Genomic DNA, 17,929 nt, shown 5'->3' with positions numbered 1-17,929 from the left:
CAACAACAAAAAAAAACAAAACAGCGGAGGTTCTATTATAGTGTGGGCCTCCTTTACCATTTGTGGTAGAAAAAGCACAGTTACTTTATCCGTTCATAGGCAGATGGAGACCCCAGAATGTTTGCAGCTGTAATTGAAGTGAAAGGTGCTTCTGCAAAAAACTCAAGAGGTGATATGAAACTATAAAACAGGCTTTATTCACATCCACTTTTGAGTCATGTGCTTGCATTGTTCTACCCAAGAGGCGCTGGACACTTTTTTTTTATTTCACGAAGAGAAACTGGAGACACGTTCTTACTGGACGGCATGGCCTCAAACGAGTCATGCTTGTTTATTGATGATATGCGCGACTCCTTTCTTTTTTCACAGCACAATCGTTCAAAAAAACAGTGACGATTCCGCTTATATACAGAAAAAAAACAGGAATAAGCTCTGAAGCGTAAAAAGAAGGACAAGGGGAAGATTTTTATAGCACAACATATAAATATGAGTTAGTTTACATGCAAAAGGAGACTGTGAAGAATGACTTTATTTGCTACTTTTATTTAAAGGCTGGTGCTTATAGGGGGAAAGGTACGCAAGGGAAAGGCAGAATAAACTTTTCTTTCTTTTTTTTTTTTTTACAGTACAGTACTTGGTTTCCATCACATCACTAAAAGGGAGAGTCAGTGAAAGACTGAACTGCACAGACTGGGGTTTCTTTGTCTGTGTGCAAGTGGAGATATTAAGGCTGACCCTGAAGTGAAGCCACGTGATCGAGATCTGTCACACAACAAAACATGAGTGGAAATCACACTCGGATCAGACGTCTCAGACTCCAGTGACAATGACAGAGAGGGAATAAGTACCAAAGTACCACAAAAAAAACAAAAAAAAAACAGGATGGGGTCAGAAGGATGGGGGCTAAAAGTGGAAACATCAGGTGGCCAGCCACAAATGTATGTTGTTTTTTTAAGTTAAATGTCGTTTTTACTTTGTTTCCTTACATCACATTATAGTACACACACTGTACAAGACCCACAGAACCAACACTGTGCCCTCAGCAGGAGTGAAAGCCTCAGAGGGGGTTTCTTACACAAGCATTCAATACTTAGTATAACACCGGAAGGGACTCAAATGCTCAGACACACAAACGCACACACACACACACACGCACACACATGCACTCTAAATGCAAAGACAGACACCTAAGAGTTAATGCTTCATGACACCTTGGAATAATGTACAAGAACTTCATCTAAAAACTGGATTTTCCTTCAGTTATATTACAAATAAATGTTCTTCAGAGATCCAGTTGTTCAAAACACTGAGAAATAAAACATGACCAGTGGCATCGGAGTATTGGGTTTGTGTGTTTTCAGAGAAACACGAAGACGAAGAAGTAGCTGTGTGGTCGAGAGGCTACGAGTCAGACGGCCCGGGACGTATTGAGTGGTCCGTTCAAAGAGGAGGGAAAACAAAAGTGCCAAGGTAAAGTGAATTCAAGTAATGTGTGCTTCATACACAGGAGAGGGAGAGGGAGAGAGTCCAGCTGTTTCGGAGTGGCCGCTACTGGCTTTTCCTGTGTTCAGTCAGGCTCATCGACGCCTCAGCAGGCGCTTCGCCCCGGGAAGCTTTGGAGAGGACTTCCACCCATTTGGCCTGAAGTTCTGCATCTTGGGCACTTAGGAGGAAGGTTTGCTGGGAGTGGCTGAGCTTGAACACGTTTTTGACTTCTGGTTTGTCAGCCGTGGCCGATGGGACCATGCTCACCTCCAAGCCGGGCAGGGGGACAGCCCGCGACCCTTTCAAGTCCTGCAAAACAGCGGGAAATTTGTTTTTAAGGTAAAGGTGAAGTTGTGCAACTCTGACGAGTTACGGCTTGCATATACCGTACTTTTACATCTCAATAAATTAAAAATATCATTAAAGTTTACTTTATTTCACTGCAAACAATTAAACTAATACAGATTAAAATTTACACATGAACACTGCACTATTTTAGGTGTTAGGGGTGGACTAAGATGCAGCAGATGTTGCACAAGTCTGTGTATTATGGAGTGTTTCCTTCACAGTAATACTGAAATCTGCAGTTATTCCAGTTGCCTAGTCAATTTTTCCATACGTTTTTCTTCTACTTAGCTTTCTAACTATATGCTTGGATACAGAAAATTATTGGACCTCCAGTTTTTAGCAACTAACTTTTAGATAAAAAATAAAAAACAAAAAACATTTTCATATATATTTTTTTACACCTGAATTTCCCCACTGTGGAACAATAAAGGCTATTTCTTCTTCTCCTTAACCTGCTATGTACATATATCAATTAATTTAACGCCAGATATTCTTTGAAGATACTTTAATTCATCGAGGTGCACTAGTATTTCACGAGAGATGCACAGCTCTCTCCCCTCCCCCCCTCTTTCTTTCTGTTGATTCAGGAAATGCTCATCCATCTTCTATTAATCCTAATCTTTGTGATGGCAGCTTCCAGCTGTGGGAGTGGGACATTAATCTTAAAAATGAAATGCAGGGAGGCTTCTCCCTGCATTTCATTCTGTTGTGAATAAAACAACAACACACACACACACACACACACAAAAAAGAATCAACATTACTTGCCGAAAACCTCATTTATGGTTGAATTATGCATACAGACTAATAATTACTGTCTATAATGTGAAACCCTGGGTGCTATAAGATGCAGACTTATAAGCTGTCTGATGAGAGTATAGCCGGCTTGGTTTGGTTTTGTGTGTGCGGGATCGTTGCTAAGCATAGGGAGCCGTGCTTTCCCGTTAAACGATACTGCCGTTCCAATCCGGTTGTTTAATCCCTGCTTTACTCTCTCATATATCCTGTATATAGGAATTAAAAGCTCTGTTTTGAACAGATGAGCTCCTCTGAATCTGAATATCTGAACAACAGCTCAAATGAAACGGTGACCATTTTATTTTTATATAAACAACCAAAAACCTGATTTTTCTGATTTTACCAAGTCCTAATGAGCTAGGACGGAAAAAAAAAACACTAAACTGTTTCTAAAACAACTTGGAATCAGCTCAAAAACAACTGACTGAATTTATATTGGTTGAATAATTTAGAAATTAAAAGTCTGAACTGATCAGACTTACTGCATAAGATGGCTTCTGCAATGATATCAATGATTAAACATTGAAAGATTGTTTCAGTTCTCTGTGGTGGATGTTGCAGGGTTGCATTTTTAGTAGCTGTTACTCTTTTGACATAGTCCAAGATATTTTAAATCTATTTATCTTAAATACACAGTTGAATAAAGGCTCAATAATAAATGTGAAAGAATTAGCATTTCTGATCATACAAAACTAAATGGAACCTAGATCTCGTAATTTGCATGCGATGAACCTTTAATAAAAACAGTTAAGCACACTGATGGCGTACTTTGGAGTGAGGAAATTGAGCCACTCCTATCAGTATTAACAATGATTTTTCATTCTGAATAAAATAACTAGACATGTCATCACGTTTCCACAGCATTGTCAACAGACACTTCAGAAAAATGTATGAAAAACCTCCAAAATTGTTTAAATTAATTTTTTTAGAGCGAGATTGTCCTAACGCAAGGAAAAATTAACAATTTTTCAGCTTTTCTTAAAGGTTTATACTTATGCTCCATATCTGCTAAAAGAAGGCTTTGAACCACCCATGATTCATTTTGTACTTGCGGTAAGAATTGAGTCTTTGTTATAGCGCTGATTTTTAACTATTTGATCGTCTAATGTAGGAAAGGCTGCTCATTTTCCTTTAAATTGAGCCACATTTATAAGGACAATGCATCTTGCAGAGTGTCTGTGTGTGTGTTGAGCCAAACCCTCTTCGTCAGCGCCAAAGTGCTTGTTGGCTCTTACTTGATGTTTAATGGATTGGATAATTAAAATTTGTAGAAACAAGACATTTTGACTACTTAACCACTTATTTACTTAAACTGGGTCCACAGTGATGTGTGGGACAACAGAACACGGCCACAACAGCCTGGCACCTTCTCCTCATGCTGGTTATCAGCTCAGTCACACACTCTTGTGGGATGGCATTGCATTGTTTGACAAGTATTTGTTGCATGTCGGTCTCCATGTCATGAACAGCACAACCGTGCTGATCCTACAAATATCCAGCAGGGCGGAGGTCAGGCCTGCAGGGACGTCATTCCATCTCCTACACCAGTGTTCCACAAATCTGGTCCTCCAGGCCCACAGTTTTAGATGTTTTCCTGCCTCAGGCACACTTGATTTGAATTGCTGTTTAACAGGTTTTCGCTGAACTGCAAATCATCTGAGTCGTGTGTGTTAAAGCAGAGAAACCAGTGAGGGATATGCGTGTCCACTGCCTCTATCACTGTTTCTATAATTTAGGCTGTACTGTCTGTCATCTTGGAGAATAAAATAATAATAATTAAAAAAAATAAAAAATCAAGAAACTTCAGTGCGACTCTTTTTGAGATTTCTTTTGTTGGATTAATGAAACTTGTGAGCTTCTAATTATTTTCCATCTTTATCAGTCTAAATCTGGATATAGCTCTCTGAAAACCCTCCTGCAGAGCGTGGACATGTTTTACCTGTCCACTGCTTTGCAAGTACAGCACCAGTGGCTCCGTCTTCGTTAGAGCCACCCACATCTTGGTCCAACTCTTGCCCTTCTCCTGGACCTGGAGGTAGCCGCACAGCAGGCAGCTGTCTCCTGTCAGAGATGACTGTCTCTAAACAAAGAAACAACAAGACCTAAGGTTAACAGAAGCGTTTCAGCATCGCAGGCACAATTTATTTAAAACGAGTTTGCAATTCAAATGTATCTGTGTAATATTGACGGGGATTTAAATGTGATGAGTAAAGGAGAGGACAGATCCTCCAATCTTATGTAACGACAATGTAGGACACAATGGGATTTGTTCAGGGACAGGAGCTTAAGCTTCTATGGCCCTTTTCTAAAGCTCTCGTAACCTGCAGCTCCCCCTTGTGGCGACTGTGTCTCTCTGCAGGGTTGTTCTTTTAAAGCTGTGGAGTCTTGTCATTTAAACACATGAAATGAATCCGAAACACAAAAGGTGTGACTACGCCAGTTATCTCCTTTAGTAAACTGTGTAGTCGTTGGCTTTTTGTAGGTATAGAGTGAACATAGAGATGATTTCTGTTCTGAAAGACAGGGCAGGCGGTCAGGTAAGCCACCTGAAGCTGCCAGACTGTCATGTCAGCAGAGGCGACTGAGCCAGTCTGTAGCTGAGACCGTATTAGCATAATTACTAGCCATCATAGGGAGTTATGTACAAAGCGTACTTCAGTGCATTCTGTGAAAACAGTCACCTTATGAGATCATGCAATTTTATTTTTAGACCAATATTCCATCCTGCTACAATTATGCGCTTCTGTCATTATAAGTACGCCAACTTTTAGTGCCATTTTACCTCAGGTGCAGCTTTTCTCTTCTGTTCACCTCCACACATCATTTCAACGCTGAGGCTGGCTTCGAAACATTCGGGACACACTCGGCTCGTTTTGTTGTCCAAGGTCTTTGAACATTTTGCACAGATGGGCTGCAGACAGACACGGTGGAGGGGTGGGGGTGGGGGGGGAAACAAAAGCACATTGACTGTCTAGGTTATATTTTCCACTTGTTCCAACTTTTTCATTTCCATCATTCCCTTTCTTTATCCCTCACAACAAAATGGCTTCCTCTGCACCTACCACTCCACAGGACTTGCAGTGATGCTTGCGCTTTGTGAAATTGAAGCTCTCATGGCAGCCTCTGCACGTCTGCTTCTCCTTTTCCTTCTTCTTGGAGCTCTTCTAAAAATAATAATCATAAAAAAACCAAAAACAAACAGGAAGGTGTGTTAAGGTGTTGCAACAAGTTAAGAGGAAGCAACATCTGCTAGCTTGCTTTGTCTTCCTCTTCATACTTCTGTTAAGAAAGAGTTAGTTGTCTCAGTCAGCTAGACAAATTTTCTTAGCAGATTCCATCAGGCTAAACACATTCTCTACAAATTGAAAGTTTTTAAGCACATTATGAAAAAAGTGTGAAAGAAATCATCAAACCCTAGATGGAAAATAATCCACTTTGCTATATTTAAAGAATGATCTAGATTTTAAATAAAATGTGTCCCATACAATAAGAAAAACCAGACAATGAAAAAGTGTAAAATGTCCAGTAGTTTTACACTTGTTTTAAACTGTACTAGAGTAGAATTGTAAAATACACATTACCAAAAATATACTCTATGTGACATTAATTAACGATTAAGTGTATTTATTTGAGAAAATATGTGTTTTTTATATTAAAATAAAAATCTACTAAAATTGTTCGATATTGATTTTAACAAGATATTAAAAAGTATATTTGTAAAATACAGATTTTAATATGGGTTGTGTCTTAACACTAAAATTATACTTTCACTTAGTTTTTTTATATGCACTTTTATTCTTTCTTTATATTTACATTTGCATCTGATATACCACTTGTAACAGTTTAAAACATGTAGGTGTCTATTTATACATGCCATGCTTGTATATTAATTATTGTTTGAATGCTAAACACATGTACTGCTTAGTAATTCTGAACAGAGAATTACTCTACATCCAGCAGAGATGGTTTTCTTTTCTAAAAGATAAAATTGTCCCATTTTCTTAAGTTCGCCAGCAGGTACAAAGTGAGATTAGCTCAATTTAGTAGATAAATCAAGTAAACATTAGTAATGTCTGAACAGTTGAAATGCAAGAGAATATGACAGCATCTTACCCTCTCATGAAGTCCATCTGAGTCCATAAAAGTGTTGGGACCCTGAGGACAAGATGAAAAACTCAGTAAGGGCATCATCCTCCTGCAGTAATCTACATCTACCACTAGGTGTCAGCCTAAACCCCCTCTCAGGAGTCTGAAGGAAGTGTTTGGCTGGGTTCCAGCTAAGGCCAACACAAAGTGGGTCAAAGAAGATTCATAGCAGTTCAGTATACACTTTGACTTGTACTTTCCCTATTTGGTCATCAGCCATCTCTGGGAGAAGAGACTCGCAGACGCTACATGTGGAAATAAAGAGCCTCTTTCTGGGAGTGTTTTGTCTGTGTGATTCTACCCACATCCATAGATGGAGGGCTGTTCTGGCAGACAAAGGCCAGACTATGACAAAATCGTTTGGTGGATCATTCGTCTGCCATGATTCACTGGACATCATGACCCTCGCTCTGACTTCACAATGGAGTAATCAAGAGAGGAGGGGGAGATCGACACTCACCGGGGACTCCGGCACATGGTCGTCTTCACGGGAGAAGGAGCTACTGAACGCTTTATTGAACGTTTCGCTGTTTTGTTTGTGCCGCTCGATGGTGGCCTTGATCACCTGAGAGTGAGAGGGCAGAGGAGACAGGCGGGGAAAAAGATTGAAAACCTGCAGCACATGGCTGGAGCATTATAAACCGTTCTGACCTTATCTTCAGATCCCGTCTGGGCTCAGAAGATAAACTCAGGCTGAATGCATCACAATCCCACTACTGCAGCTTTCTGTTTACCTTCCACTATGTCATCAATCTTGATTAGGCTACCATATAACAATTTCCACTCGTCACTCATCGCTACATACCAGAAGTAAAGCCCATTATTTAAAACTATTAGTCCCTTGTCAAATCAGCAGAATGCATTGCTACCTTGTTGTAATGGGATAAATTAGTAAAAAGGGATTTTGTTATAGTTCAACAAGACTCGAATACTGAAAAAATGATCTAAAAAGATTTATGCTATTTCTGTTTCCTGATAAAATGGAATGACCGGAGTGCCGTCTGTCCCTCAGGGACTCAGATGGCGAGCTCATGTGTGTGTGGGTGTGTTATTCTTGCCTGGATCCAATCTTCCTTCTCCTCTGCTGTCCTGTAGAGCAAATTAATTAATGAAATGAAATATTTAGATAAAAATGTGACATTTTCTCCACACCAGAAATTCAAATTACAGAAATGTGAAACTGTTTAAATGACATTAAATAAGACATTATAAAAACTAGATTTTCTTCACCTTAATTTGTAAGCAAGAGTACGTTAGTTCGTCATGTAAATAAGCCACATTTAGCCATGCAGGCTAATTTTTATGCACGTCTTACAGAAGAGACCGGGTTAAATATGTAGTAGACTTTGCCTCGTAATATTTTCCTAGCATTTTACCCTTTTTTAGATTTTATTTGTCCTCATTTCTGTCGCTGTTGAAGAAAAAAACCAAAAAAAAAACATCCCTATAGCATGATGCTGCCACCACCACCATCTTTCCACTTGTTCCATCTCATCATGAAGCGGAGTCATGTATTCATTACTATGAAGATTGTTTGTTCAGGATGATGCACCGATTAGTTTTCCCACCACACAGTTGTGGGCCAAAAAGCTAAATTTGGATTTCATCTGACAACAGCAGGTTTCCTCCTGAAGATGGCTTCTTTTAGTTTTCTTTCAACAATTCAGAAACTTGAGAAAATTACGAATACAAATGAAAATAAAAATACGTAGGAACATATTCAAAAATATTTAATTGCTTTGTTATGCTCAGAAAAAAACACACTTTTAAGTAAAACTGCACCATAATAGCTTAAGAAGAAAACTACCATATTTTCCATCCTTTAAATCCTACAGCAAGAGGTCTTTTAATTAGACTAATTAACCACTGATTGGAGTCATATCTATAGAGCACAGAGGACAGCAGGGCTGTTTTCTCCCCAAACTTTTGCTCCACATTTTCAGTCAAGTTGCAGAAAGAAGACAGAGACACATTCCTATCTTACAAGCAAAAAAAACTGTCATTTGGAAATATTTATGGTTTCCCAACTTGAAAACTAAAAGTGCACCACCCATCGCTTTTATAAAAGTAGTATAATTTGTTGAGGGACTTCCCTCTGTAATTGACTGCAGGCTACCTGAGCTGACAGTCCGTCGACTCATACAGTTAATGAAAATGTTCAAGAGTCCCAGTGTTCCTCAGTAGAGCAGAACAACTAAAAGGCATAATATTAAACACTTAGCATTAAAAAATGTGTCATTAAAAATAAACAATACATAAAGGTTACAGTACATATAATCTATCTGTGATCAATATTTTGTTTTTTTGTTTTTAAATTAAATCAATTACATCATGAATACATTTTGGTTTAAACTGCACATGTGAATACTGTGAAACGGTAGCATTTTTACTCCACGTTGTCACACCATAATAATCTTATACTTGCCTATTCCCAAAACAGACATGAACTCAATTACTTGCACATCCGAATGCATACGAGTGTGGGTCATTGGTCTATTTTAATTGCCTTTACCTAGCCTGCAGCTCCAGTGAACGTTGTTTACCAATTATAACAAATGTATGAGGAACGTTCTGCTTCACATTTTCTTGGACCTGAGATTAAAACAAAAAAATAAACAGAATAAATGTATTAAACGCATGACAATGCAAGCAGAAAAAAAATACAACAGGATTATACCTCCATTCCTGCAATGTCAATCCTCTCTCTGACACTGAACTTCTGCCCCATCAGTCTGAGTTTAGGGACACAGTATAGCACCATATTGTTGAACTGAAAGCGAAGAAGATGTTAAGCATTTATTGAGCAGATCTGACATTAAGAGCCGTTCTGAGTCCGTGTGACGCGTCTATAATTACACAGTCTTCTCACCAAGTAGAGGTATCGGTCTTGTGCTGTTCCATTTTTGGCTGACATCTTTTTAATATGCCCTTCTTTTATGAGTTCATTGGCAGGATTTACTATGTCCTCCTCTCCCCCAAGCCTCTCGTAAACCTCCAACAGCTTGTTCATCTTTTCCTGAACAAAAATAAAAATAAAGGAAAACAGGAGGATGAGAGGAGCAGAGACACTCTCCAGTCAGAAGACAGACGGAGCTCTAAGCTTAGCTCTCCCTCTGGTGGTGATCTGTGTCAGGCTCGTCTTTTTTTTTGTTTTTTTTATTTTCAGTTTCACACGAAAAGTAGGAAAGCAGAAGTTTTGTCCTCTTCATTCTGGCATTTGTAAGTTGTTTGAAGGATGTGTGAGAAACAGGTGTTATGGAGAGGTAAATGAAAAGGAAAGCAGAGGACCAGTGTTGAAAACATGCGGCCATGATATCTCAGTCATGACACATCAGGCAGGAAGCAGCAACTTCCTGTCTGGGTTAACGCAATGTCGCTGACGGGGAGACAACATGAGCAAGTGTCTGGGTAACTTGTTCTTATAAAGCTGACCAAGACAACACCAGAGAGATGAAAATAGTTAGCTAGTTTGTGTGCAGGAAGAATTTAAGGCCATACCATTTTCCTGATTGCTGCATTGGAGTGGTTGGCTGCAGTAGAGATCAGCTCCAGTGCCTCTGCAGTGCAAATATGAACAGTGATTAAAAAGTGCAAAACTGGCGAGCGAGATCATGTGACTGAAATTCAAACAGAGCAATATTTTTTCTACTTGTCACACAGATAGACATTTGTTGTTTGCAAAAGGTTAATGGTCATTTTTAATAAAACATTGTGCTTTAGAAAGGCTTCCAGCCAGCAGGGAGTAACACAACGACTGTGAGCACATTGGCTGGGTGTATTAATCATAACCTCACATAAACAGAAGAGACACTCAGGCTGCGGAGTGAGGCCAGAGCAACTGGAATGAATTGCTTCTCTGTAGGAGTGGACAGGGGACTCAAAACAAACAGCTATGGTTTTAGTAAATGAACACAGGGTTGATTGAATTTATAAGATTAGGTTAAATACGCTACTGCTTCTCTGCAAATGGGCAATATGTAAAGTTTGCTTTATTGTAACTTCTGCTATTTGTAATACATTTAGTTCTGGATACAGAAGTTTTGATGAATCGAGTTTTTTTTTTATCCTGAAGAAACATCCTGAGTGACACAAAGGGGAAGAAACTGGCCTGGAGGTTTAGGGATAAACATGAAAGTCTAGGATTATCTAAAGTGGAAGACGGTAAAAGATCACAGTCACAGAGAAGGGATTTTAATGTTAACATATATAGACAGAGTGACAACCAACAAATATTTGTCTATTTCAACGCTGATACTTTCAACATTCAGTAAAATTTACATGCGACGCTTTCAAGATTAACAAAGGAGCATAATACAAGGGAGATACAAAAATTAAGCAGGAGGACTACCTCTAGATTTTTCAACTTCAGTCAATTTAACAATTTTGACACAAGCAGGTTTCCAGTAGGACAATCATCTCAAACAGATGTAAAACTGGTTTAAGACAAACTAAAGTTAAGGTTCTGGAACTACTGCAAACATCACCAATCTATTAAAAAAAATAAATATGGGCAATACTTTTATTAAGTTAGATGAGGACCAAGAAACCAATTAACTAAACGAGGTCTACCATTTCTGGCAGAATCTTCATGGTCACCAAAAGTGTTTTGTCTCTTTGCAACCTGCAGAGGGACGATGTCCAGATATCAATATGGGGTTGACCTTGTGAAGTCCTATTTTTTAAAAAAATGCAAGTACTTTATAGTATTAATCTAGGAAAAAAGACTGTTCAAACAAATCATTAAAGGGTGAAAGGTGTTAAGACAGGTAGAGTTTAGACCACAAATGTAAACATGCGGCCATACAGCTATATACATACAGCTGTTTCACTGAAAATCCTCAAGTTCTGATTCACAATCCCTTAGAAGTATCAAATGTTAATATTTTCTCATTAAATCTGTAATCATTATTTTTTACAATTTTAAAAATAAATTCTTACATTTACAAACAGGTGAAAGTAAGCTCATAATTGCTTCCTCGGGTTTTCATGTTGCTTTAAATTGTTTCTTATGCAGGTTTCAGAACATTTTTTTAATCTTCCCAGACTCAAACCAACAAGTAACATCTTTTCTGAATCAGATGCATTTCTCTGTGACAGTAAAAGTTAAATAGCTTATTGCAGTTTGAAACATAATACTCGACTCTGTACTCTTCCAGTAGCTCTCTACCTTTGTCTTTGGGTCAATCCAGGGGGTGATTTCTAAAAAGTGTGTATTCCCTGTTATCGCTAGACACTCGTTTTACTTAGTTTCTTAATTTGCTCGGTGTGTTTTTGTCTCGTCATCAAAGTGAATTGCTACAAGAAAACCGTATCTAGCCTTTGAGGAAGTATTTCTGCTCTTTTCTAAGCATGGGAGTATAATTTTGATGTTGTGTGCAACAATAAAACTCCGATTGACTTCACTTTGCCATTTTCCCACCTCGCAGTGAGCACAATTAATGAATGTCTCAGAGACATATTGTGAGTGAGACAACCCAAGCTGTTAACACGCTGGTTTTTAATTGTCATTGAACAGAAAGGAGTTCTGCACTGGTTCCAGCATTTTCATTTTATTTCACTTAACCTGTAGAACAAGTTATTTCACAGCTTTTGCAGGACGCAAGACAACAGTTTTGCTTTCAGCCGACTCACATAATGATTTTCCACGTCAGAGCGTCAGAGAATCCTGCGTTTGGTCAGTTATTACTTTGTTACATAAACCAATCAGGCACAAGGAACCTGTCTGCATGTTGATACAAAGTTTAAAGATTTCAAAAGTGAAATCCCAGAAATGAAAAAAAACCTGAAGGGTTTCCTTTCAGTCTGTAGTTTACTAGTTGTGACTGACAGCAGTGTGTGTGTGCGTGTGTGTGTGTGTGTTAGCTTCATCATGTCTTACTTTCTGCATCTTTGCGGTCGAGAGCATCGTCGGGCAGCTTCTTCAGGTAGTCTTTGAGCAGGAGCTCGTAGCGAGGAATCCGTTGGACCGGCTCCAGCATGTGATGCTGCAGTGTCAGGTTCCCACACACCTCCTGTTTCTGTTGGATCAAACACAAATTGAGATTTTAGTTCCCTAATCATAAAACAAAACAAACACAAAAAAACCCCCACACATTTCCACACTTTTCCAAACTCACATTTGAGGTCATTGCTGATGTCTTTCCATTCTGTTATTGTGCAAATACTCACCTATATTCTAAAGGTAAACAACCTAAACTCCTACTTATACAGAAGGTGACCCTTGATAGTCAATCAAACATCTTAACACCTATTGGCTACAATGTTGCCTCTTAAATCCTAGAAAAGTATGTACTTAGTTTTTCTCCTGACCCTTCTGACATTCATTTAAACCTTTTTTTTTCTGTTGATAGTTTAAGCCTGGACTTCTAAAATGATCCGGATAAACAGTTCTCCAGGCTTTCTGAAGGTTTTTATTTGAACATTTGGCTCTTTTTTCACTGGTTTTCAACCTGGTACATTGTACGTTTTTGACAAATGAAGTACAAACAAACACAAAAAAGGTTGCAGGATGAAATGGATGAACCAGCATTTCATCGTCATCAAGCTACACGTTGAACCACAGAAACAAACCTGTATGTTCTGGACCACACTCTTGAACTGAGATGACCTCTGGGTCCAGGTGTTGACCAGGTCCATGGATCGGTCAAAGTTCTTCACATATTCTCCGTACATCTTCATAAAAGGAGCCAGTTTCTGGAGGATGTCTCCAATGCGAGGGTTTGATTCCCTGGAGCAAAAACACAAGTGTCACTGAAAAGCTTCCTTCGTCCTCCATGAACTCTGACCAGATTGCCCTGAAGAAAAACATCCACACGTCATCATGCTAAGAATATTGCGATGGGGTGTTTACTCCTCACCATTCTCCAGTAATCCTCGTCTTGAGCTCTGGGAGCAGGAACTGATCGTGGAATAAGTAGATGGAGGAAATGTTGGAGAAGATCCCTGTAATGACGTCCTGAGGGATTGAAGCCTCGGTGAGCTTAGTGCAAAATACCTGCAGACAAAAAACAAAAAAATAAAACAAAACACCTTTGTGAAAATGAAAATCATATCAAATAATTGAAGGTTCAGATCCGTTAACACTAACAGGAAATGTTTCATGCTGGTTGGTTAGAAATAATCTGTTGAATTTTGAGAGATTATTCAAAATAATGCACATTTATATTACACCTTTTTAACATATCTCTGTATTTCGAAGTTGCTTTGTGGAAGCGGCTGTAAGAAATGTTAACTGAAATTTTGAGAAAAAAAAGTCTTTCACTTTGAGACATTGTTCTACTGAAAGTATGTATTTAGAGTTATCTAAATGTATTAAATTAGATACTTGTGTAAACAACACAATGAAATAATTTCAATTTTCAAATAAACCCCAACATGTACTTGGTTAACGTTGACGACAAGCCTTTTTCAGACAGATTATGTTGACCACAACACAATTAACCCGATAACTTTTTAGAGCAAAGCCTTTACCAAAAAAAAATAAACGTCATAATTTTCTGTAGCAAAAACAGACAAAACCCATAAACTGTAAATAAATGATAGTAACAATGAGTTTCATTTATAGTCGGAATTTGGCAGCTTTGACTTCCGAGTCATAAAATTCTACTGAAACGATTTTCCGAAGCCAGACTTTCCACTCAGAAAGTCAGAGAAATTTTCTAACACCGACTTTGATATCCAACATGGCCGCTCCCGGCATCAACAGCAGCAGCTGCAGTGGAAACACGTTGGGTGACATGCTCGTCTGAAGTCAACGTTACATTTAGCGCTTGTAAATCTAAACTGAACAAATTAAAGGTGGCGTTTGCATGCAGAAAATACAGCCTAAAATAATGTTTGTAAGAAGTATTACAAGCAACTGTTGAGTGTCACTGTACTGCAATCAGTTGTGCCACATCATTCTCAACCCCGAGTTCAGACTTTTGAGGTAAATGTAAAGTAGCGCATTTCATTTGTAAGTACAAAACTGAAAGTTGATGGAACAGTTGTACATAAATGGAAGCTGTAAAAAACATCTTTAAAACTCCTATACGCATTGTTACATCTCTCTAATTACCCAGAATAAGTCGTTGGATCTGAAAAAGCTTCTGCAACACACAAGGTGATGAAGACAAAACCATTATTATCGTTTCAAATACCAGCTGCTAAAAACGAAACATTACACTCTGTTCTGCAACGTCTCATTTATTGGCTGCACAACACCGCTGTGTTTGATTGTGACCGATAGCTGCACCGTAGACATGGCTCAATTTGAAACAACCCAGCTTTTAGGAGGGCACAATTAAGATGCATTGAGTCGTTTTCTCAGCCCATTTGTGGAAATGCTTAAGGATCTTAAGCCATATCGCAGACCAGTTATCAGGATATTCTGACTTCTGTTGCAGCCGTTTAATTTCTTCCAAAAACCCTTTCTTCTAATTTAAGTTTAACTTTGAATCACTGGATAGAACAAAGTGGCTGTGAATTTTTTTTTTTTTTTTGGGGGGGGGGGAGAAGGGAAGAGTCTAAAATGTGAGTGGAAAATGTTACATTAAACTGATGCTTAGTTGCAAACCAACTTTCACAGCAGTTCTTTCCCCATTATACCCTACCTTTAGTAGAAAAAAAACAGTGGAAAAACCTTTCCACCTTCTTTTACCTTTAGTGGAAAAAGAAAAAAGTTAAATTCCCGTTTTATTGCAGTTACAAACGCTCACACTGAAAACATTAAAAAATAAATAAAATAAAATAAAAAAAATCAAACCTGTAATTTTCAAACAAAATTACTGGTGCCACACTTACTGGTACATTTACTGCTACTATTTTGCACAACCCTCTGTCAGCCAAAGGAAAAGCACTTGGTGTTCTCCTATAACATTTTACAAGGTTGGAGCAAACAGAAAGAGGACTTTCCTTTGCACAATCTCCAGATCAGTGGTGCCCAAAGTCGGTCCTGAAGGGCCAATATCTTGCAGGTTTTCATTTTTTCCCATTTCAACACAGCTGCAGCAAATGATGGTTCATTAGCAGGCATCTGCACAACATTATGACCCACTGAGGAAGTAGTTGGACCATTTCAATCAACTGCAATCTCCTGACTTGACAAGACAGACACATGTTTGCCTTACTTGAATAGCATGTTCTTTTGTCTTTCTCATTTTGAAGAGTGACTATGAGAAACACATCTTTATCAGGAGTGCCGGCAGCTGTAATAGGTGAAGCAACAAATGAAGGATTCACGGATTTGCTTCTTTAACAGTTGATGTAAAATATTTTCAAAAAGGCGAAATTCCACTTCTGCTTGCGTGCAAACTGGTTCTGTACAGCATGCACAAAAGCAGAACTTCCTGAAAGTAGAATGTGGCTCTCATCATAAATGTAAAATAATAATAATAAAAAAGGAAACACATCTGCTTGATGCGGCTGCTAACATTTCAATATATTACAGCGAGGAAGACGCAAGGTCAAAAATTTACAATCACACATAAAACTTTTGTCATGACTCATGTGACATACTCCTCTCGTTACCTACATCCACTTTCACCTCCGTACCAGCCCCAACCACAGGTGGGCTTTACAGTAACCATAGAAACGGGCACTGATGTAGCAAGAACAAAAACAGGAAGCAAACTATAAGGCTTTTCTGCCCTCGGGAAACAAATAAACCAACGCTACTCTGCGATAGGACAGCTGTTTATCTGCTGCACCACATGAGCTGAGCAAAGAGGAAGACAAGTCAACCACTGGCAGAGGATTCTCATCACAACGCAACAAAACCCTAACAGACCAAGGAGCAAAGAATCAGCTGAATATTCTGCATGAAGCAAATAATGAAGTAGTCATTTCCATGAGTGAACAGCGATTGTGTTTATTACACTGGATTAACACGAGCTGCTTACCAAAGCTGGTAAAACAAAATGACCAAAACAGATGCAGAGCAGTTGAAGATTATAGTACTACCGACCAAAAGTTCACACTTGAGCCACAAAGCTGATTTTTTTTTTTTTTTTTACATTTAAATATAACTCACATACACACAGAAATGTTCTCAGAAGATTAATCTTACACTGCTTCCAGTAACCTAGACTGATGGAGTTAGATCACGGTGAAAGCTTAAATCCAGCTCACATCTAACCACCACCAGAAAGAGATAAGTCGGCCGATGTGCATTACCTGGTCGAGGAGGTTGAGTCTTTTCACATAGGCCTCTTCAGTGTGGAGGAGCTCTTTGGCGATGTTGAGGAGCTTCTGAGCCTCCGAGCACTGAGGAAAACGGATAAACACAAAAAGATTAACAAACCGATATTTGTTTTTACAAAGCTTATTTCTTAGATGCCAGATCAAACTGATTTGAATTTTAACTAAGGGAATGATTAAGATGCATATTTTAGTTCATTTAGAAAAAAAGAACAACTGAAAAATGCCAATCAGCTCTTAAAAGGATGCGACAGTATCGCAGTAGATTATTGTAAACTTAACAATTGAAACCAACAGGATGTGTTTATTGGTTGCTTCAGTGAAACTGAGAAACGTCATTCCTCTTTCTTTTGACTCTTTCGGTGACTAGTTGAAACAGTCCAAGAAGCCGAAAAATGTTTGAGTAAATTTAAATAAAACGAGGCTGCAGACTAAAAGTATTCTGCAGACTAAAAGTATTCTGGCTTCGCCGGCTGAACACGCACTGAAGTCACGGAGGATCGAGTCTGATGCAACAACGCGGGTTTCACAACAGATTAATTCCAGATAACTACAGACATTAGCCCCCACAGGAAGATTTTGACGTTCCCGGGTACTTAAAGGGAACACAACATTCACCTCACAACGATCGTTGTTCTGATGAAAACGAAATGCAGCACATTCATTGTTCGTAAGCAGAGGCCACACAAAGTCAGCAGAAGTTGTTTTCAGTCGTCCTCCTGCAGCGTGCATCACTAAAAAACCCACATCCTCTGTGACAAGGCCGTCATTATGCACCCATCAACATGTCAGCTGCAATGTTAGGTTCACACACACACACACACGGAGCAGCAGCAACATGTATTTGCACACCCTTCCTCTGCACAGCAGTGTCGGGATCAGGAAGCGCTGAAGAGCAGCGGTGCCTTTTTCCTCCTGAAACGCTCAGGGTGTGGACAGACGGCAGCGGCTGCACGCGCTAGCTTTCATGTGACAG

At 39.0% G+C, this 17,929-nt stretch overlaps 1 protein-coding gene across 2 annotated transcripts in view; it reads right to left on the bottom strand.

Annotated features, from left to right (window-relative positions):
- Positions 1–291: 291 nt before the first annotated feature.
- Positions 292–17,929, bottom strand: part of fgd (faciogenital dysplasia) — a 63,727-nt gene continuing 46,089 nt past the window's right edge. Inside the window, exons 5-19 of one of the 2 annotated variants that reach the window (XM_008414078.2) lie at positions 16,930–17,019; positions 13,635–13,771; positions 13,348–13,504; positions 12,656–12,794; positions 10,276–10,334; positions 9,647–9,793; positions 9,455–9,547; positions 9,290–9,369; positions 7,836–7,866; positions 7,238–7,342; positions 6,745–6,786; positions 5,694–5,792; positions 5,414–5,542; positions 4,571–4,711; positions 292–1,794 (exon numbers count right to left, since the gene is read on the bottom strand). In XM_008414078.2, the coding sequence (XP_008412300.1) occupies positions 1,549–1,794; positions 4,571–4,711; positions 5,414–5,542; positions 5,694–5,792; positions 6,745–6,786; positions 7,238–7,342; positions 7,836–7,866; positions 9,290–9,369; positions 9,455–9,547; positions 9,647–9,793; positions 10,276–10,334; positions 12,656–12,794; positions 13,348–13,504; positions 13,635–13,771; positions 16,930–17,019 (1,695 nt within the window). In that variant the 3' untranslated portion in view covers positions 292–1,548. Of the gene's footprint in view, positions 1,795–4,570; positions 4,712–5,413; positions 5,543–5,693; positions 5,796–6,744; positions 6,787–7,237; positions 7,343–7,835; positions 7,867–9,289; positions 9,370–9,454; positions 9,548–9,646; positions 9,794–10,275; positions 10,335–12,655; positions 12,795–13,347; positions 13,505–13,634; positions 13,772–16,929; positions 17,020–17,929 lie in introns of both variants that reach the window. The other variant, XM_008414077.2, reaches the window with a different exon arrangement.

This window comes from Poecilia reticulata, linkage group LG7, assembly GCF_000633615.1.
Source record: "Poecilia reticulata strain Guanapo linkage group LG7, Guppy_female_1.0+MT, whole genome shotgun sequence".
Taxonomy (NCBI): domain Eukaryota; kingdom Metazoa; phylum Chordata; class Actinopteri; order Cyprinodontiformes; family Poeciliidae; genus Poecilia; species Poecilia reticulata.
Note: the sequence above shows the minus strand (reverse complement) of the source record. Positions and strands in the feature narration are given on the sequence as shown.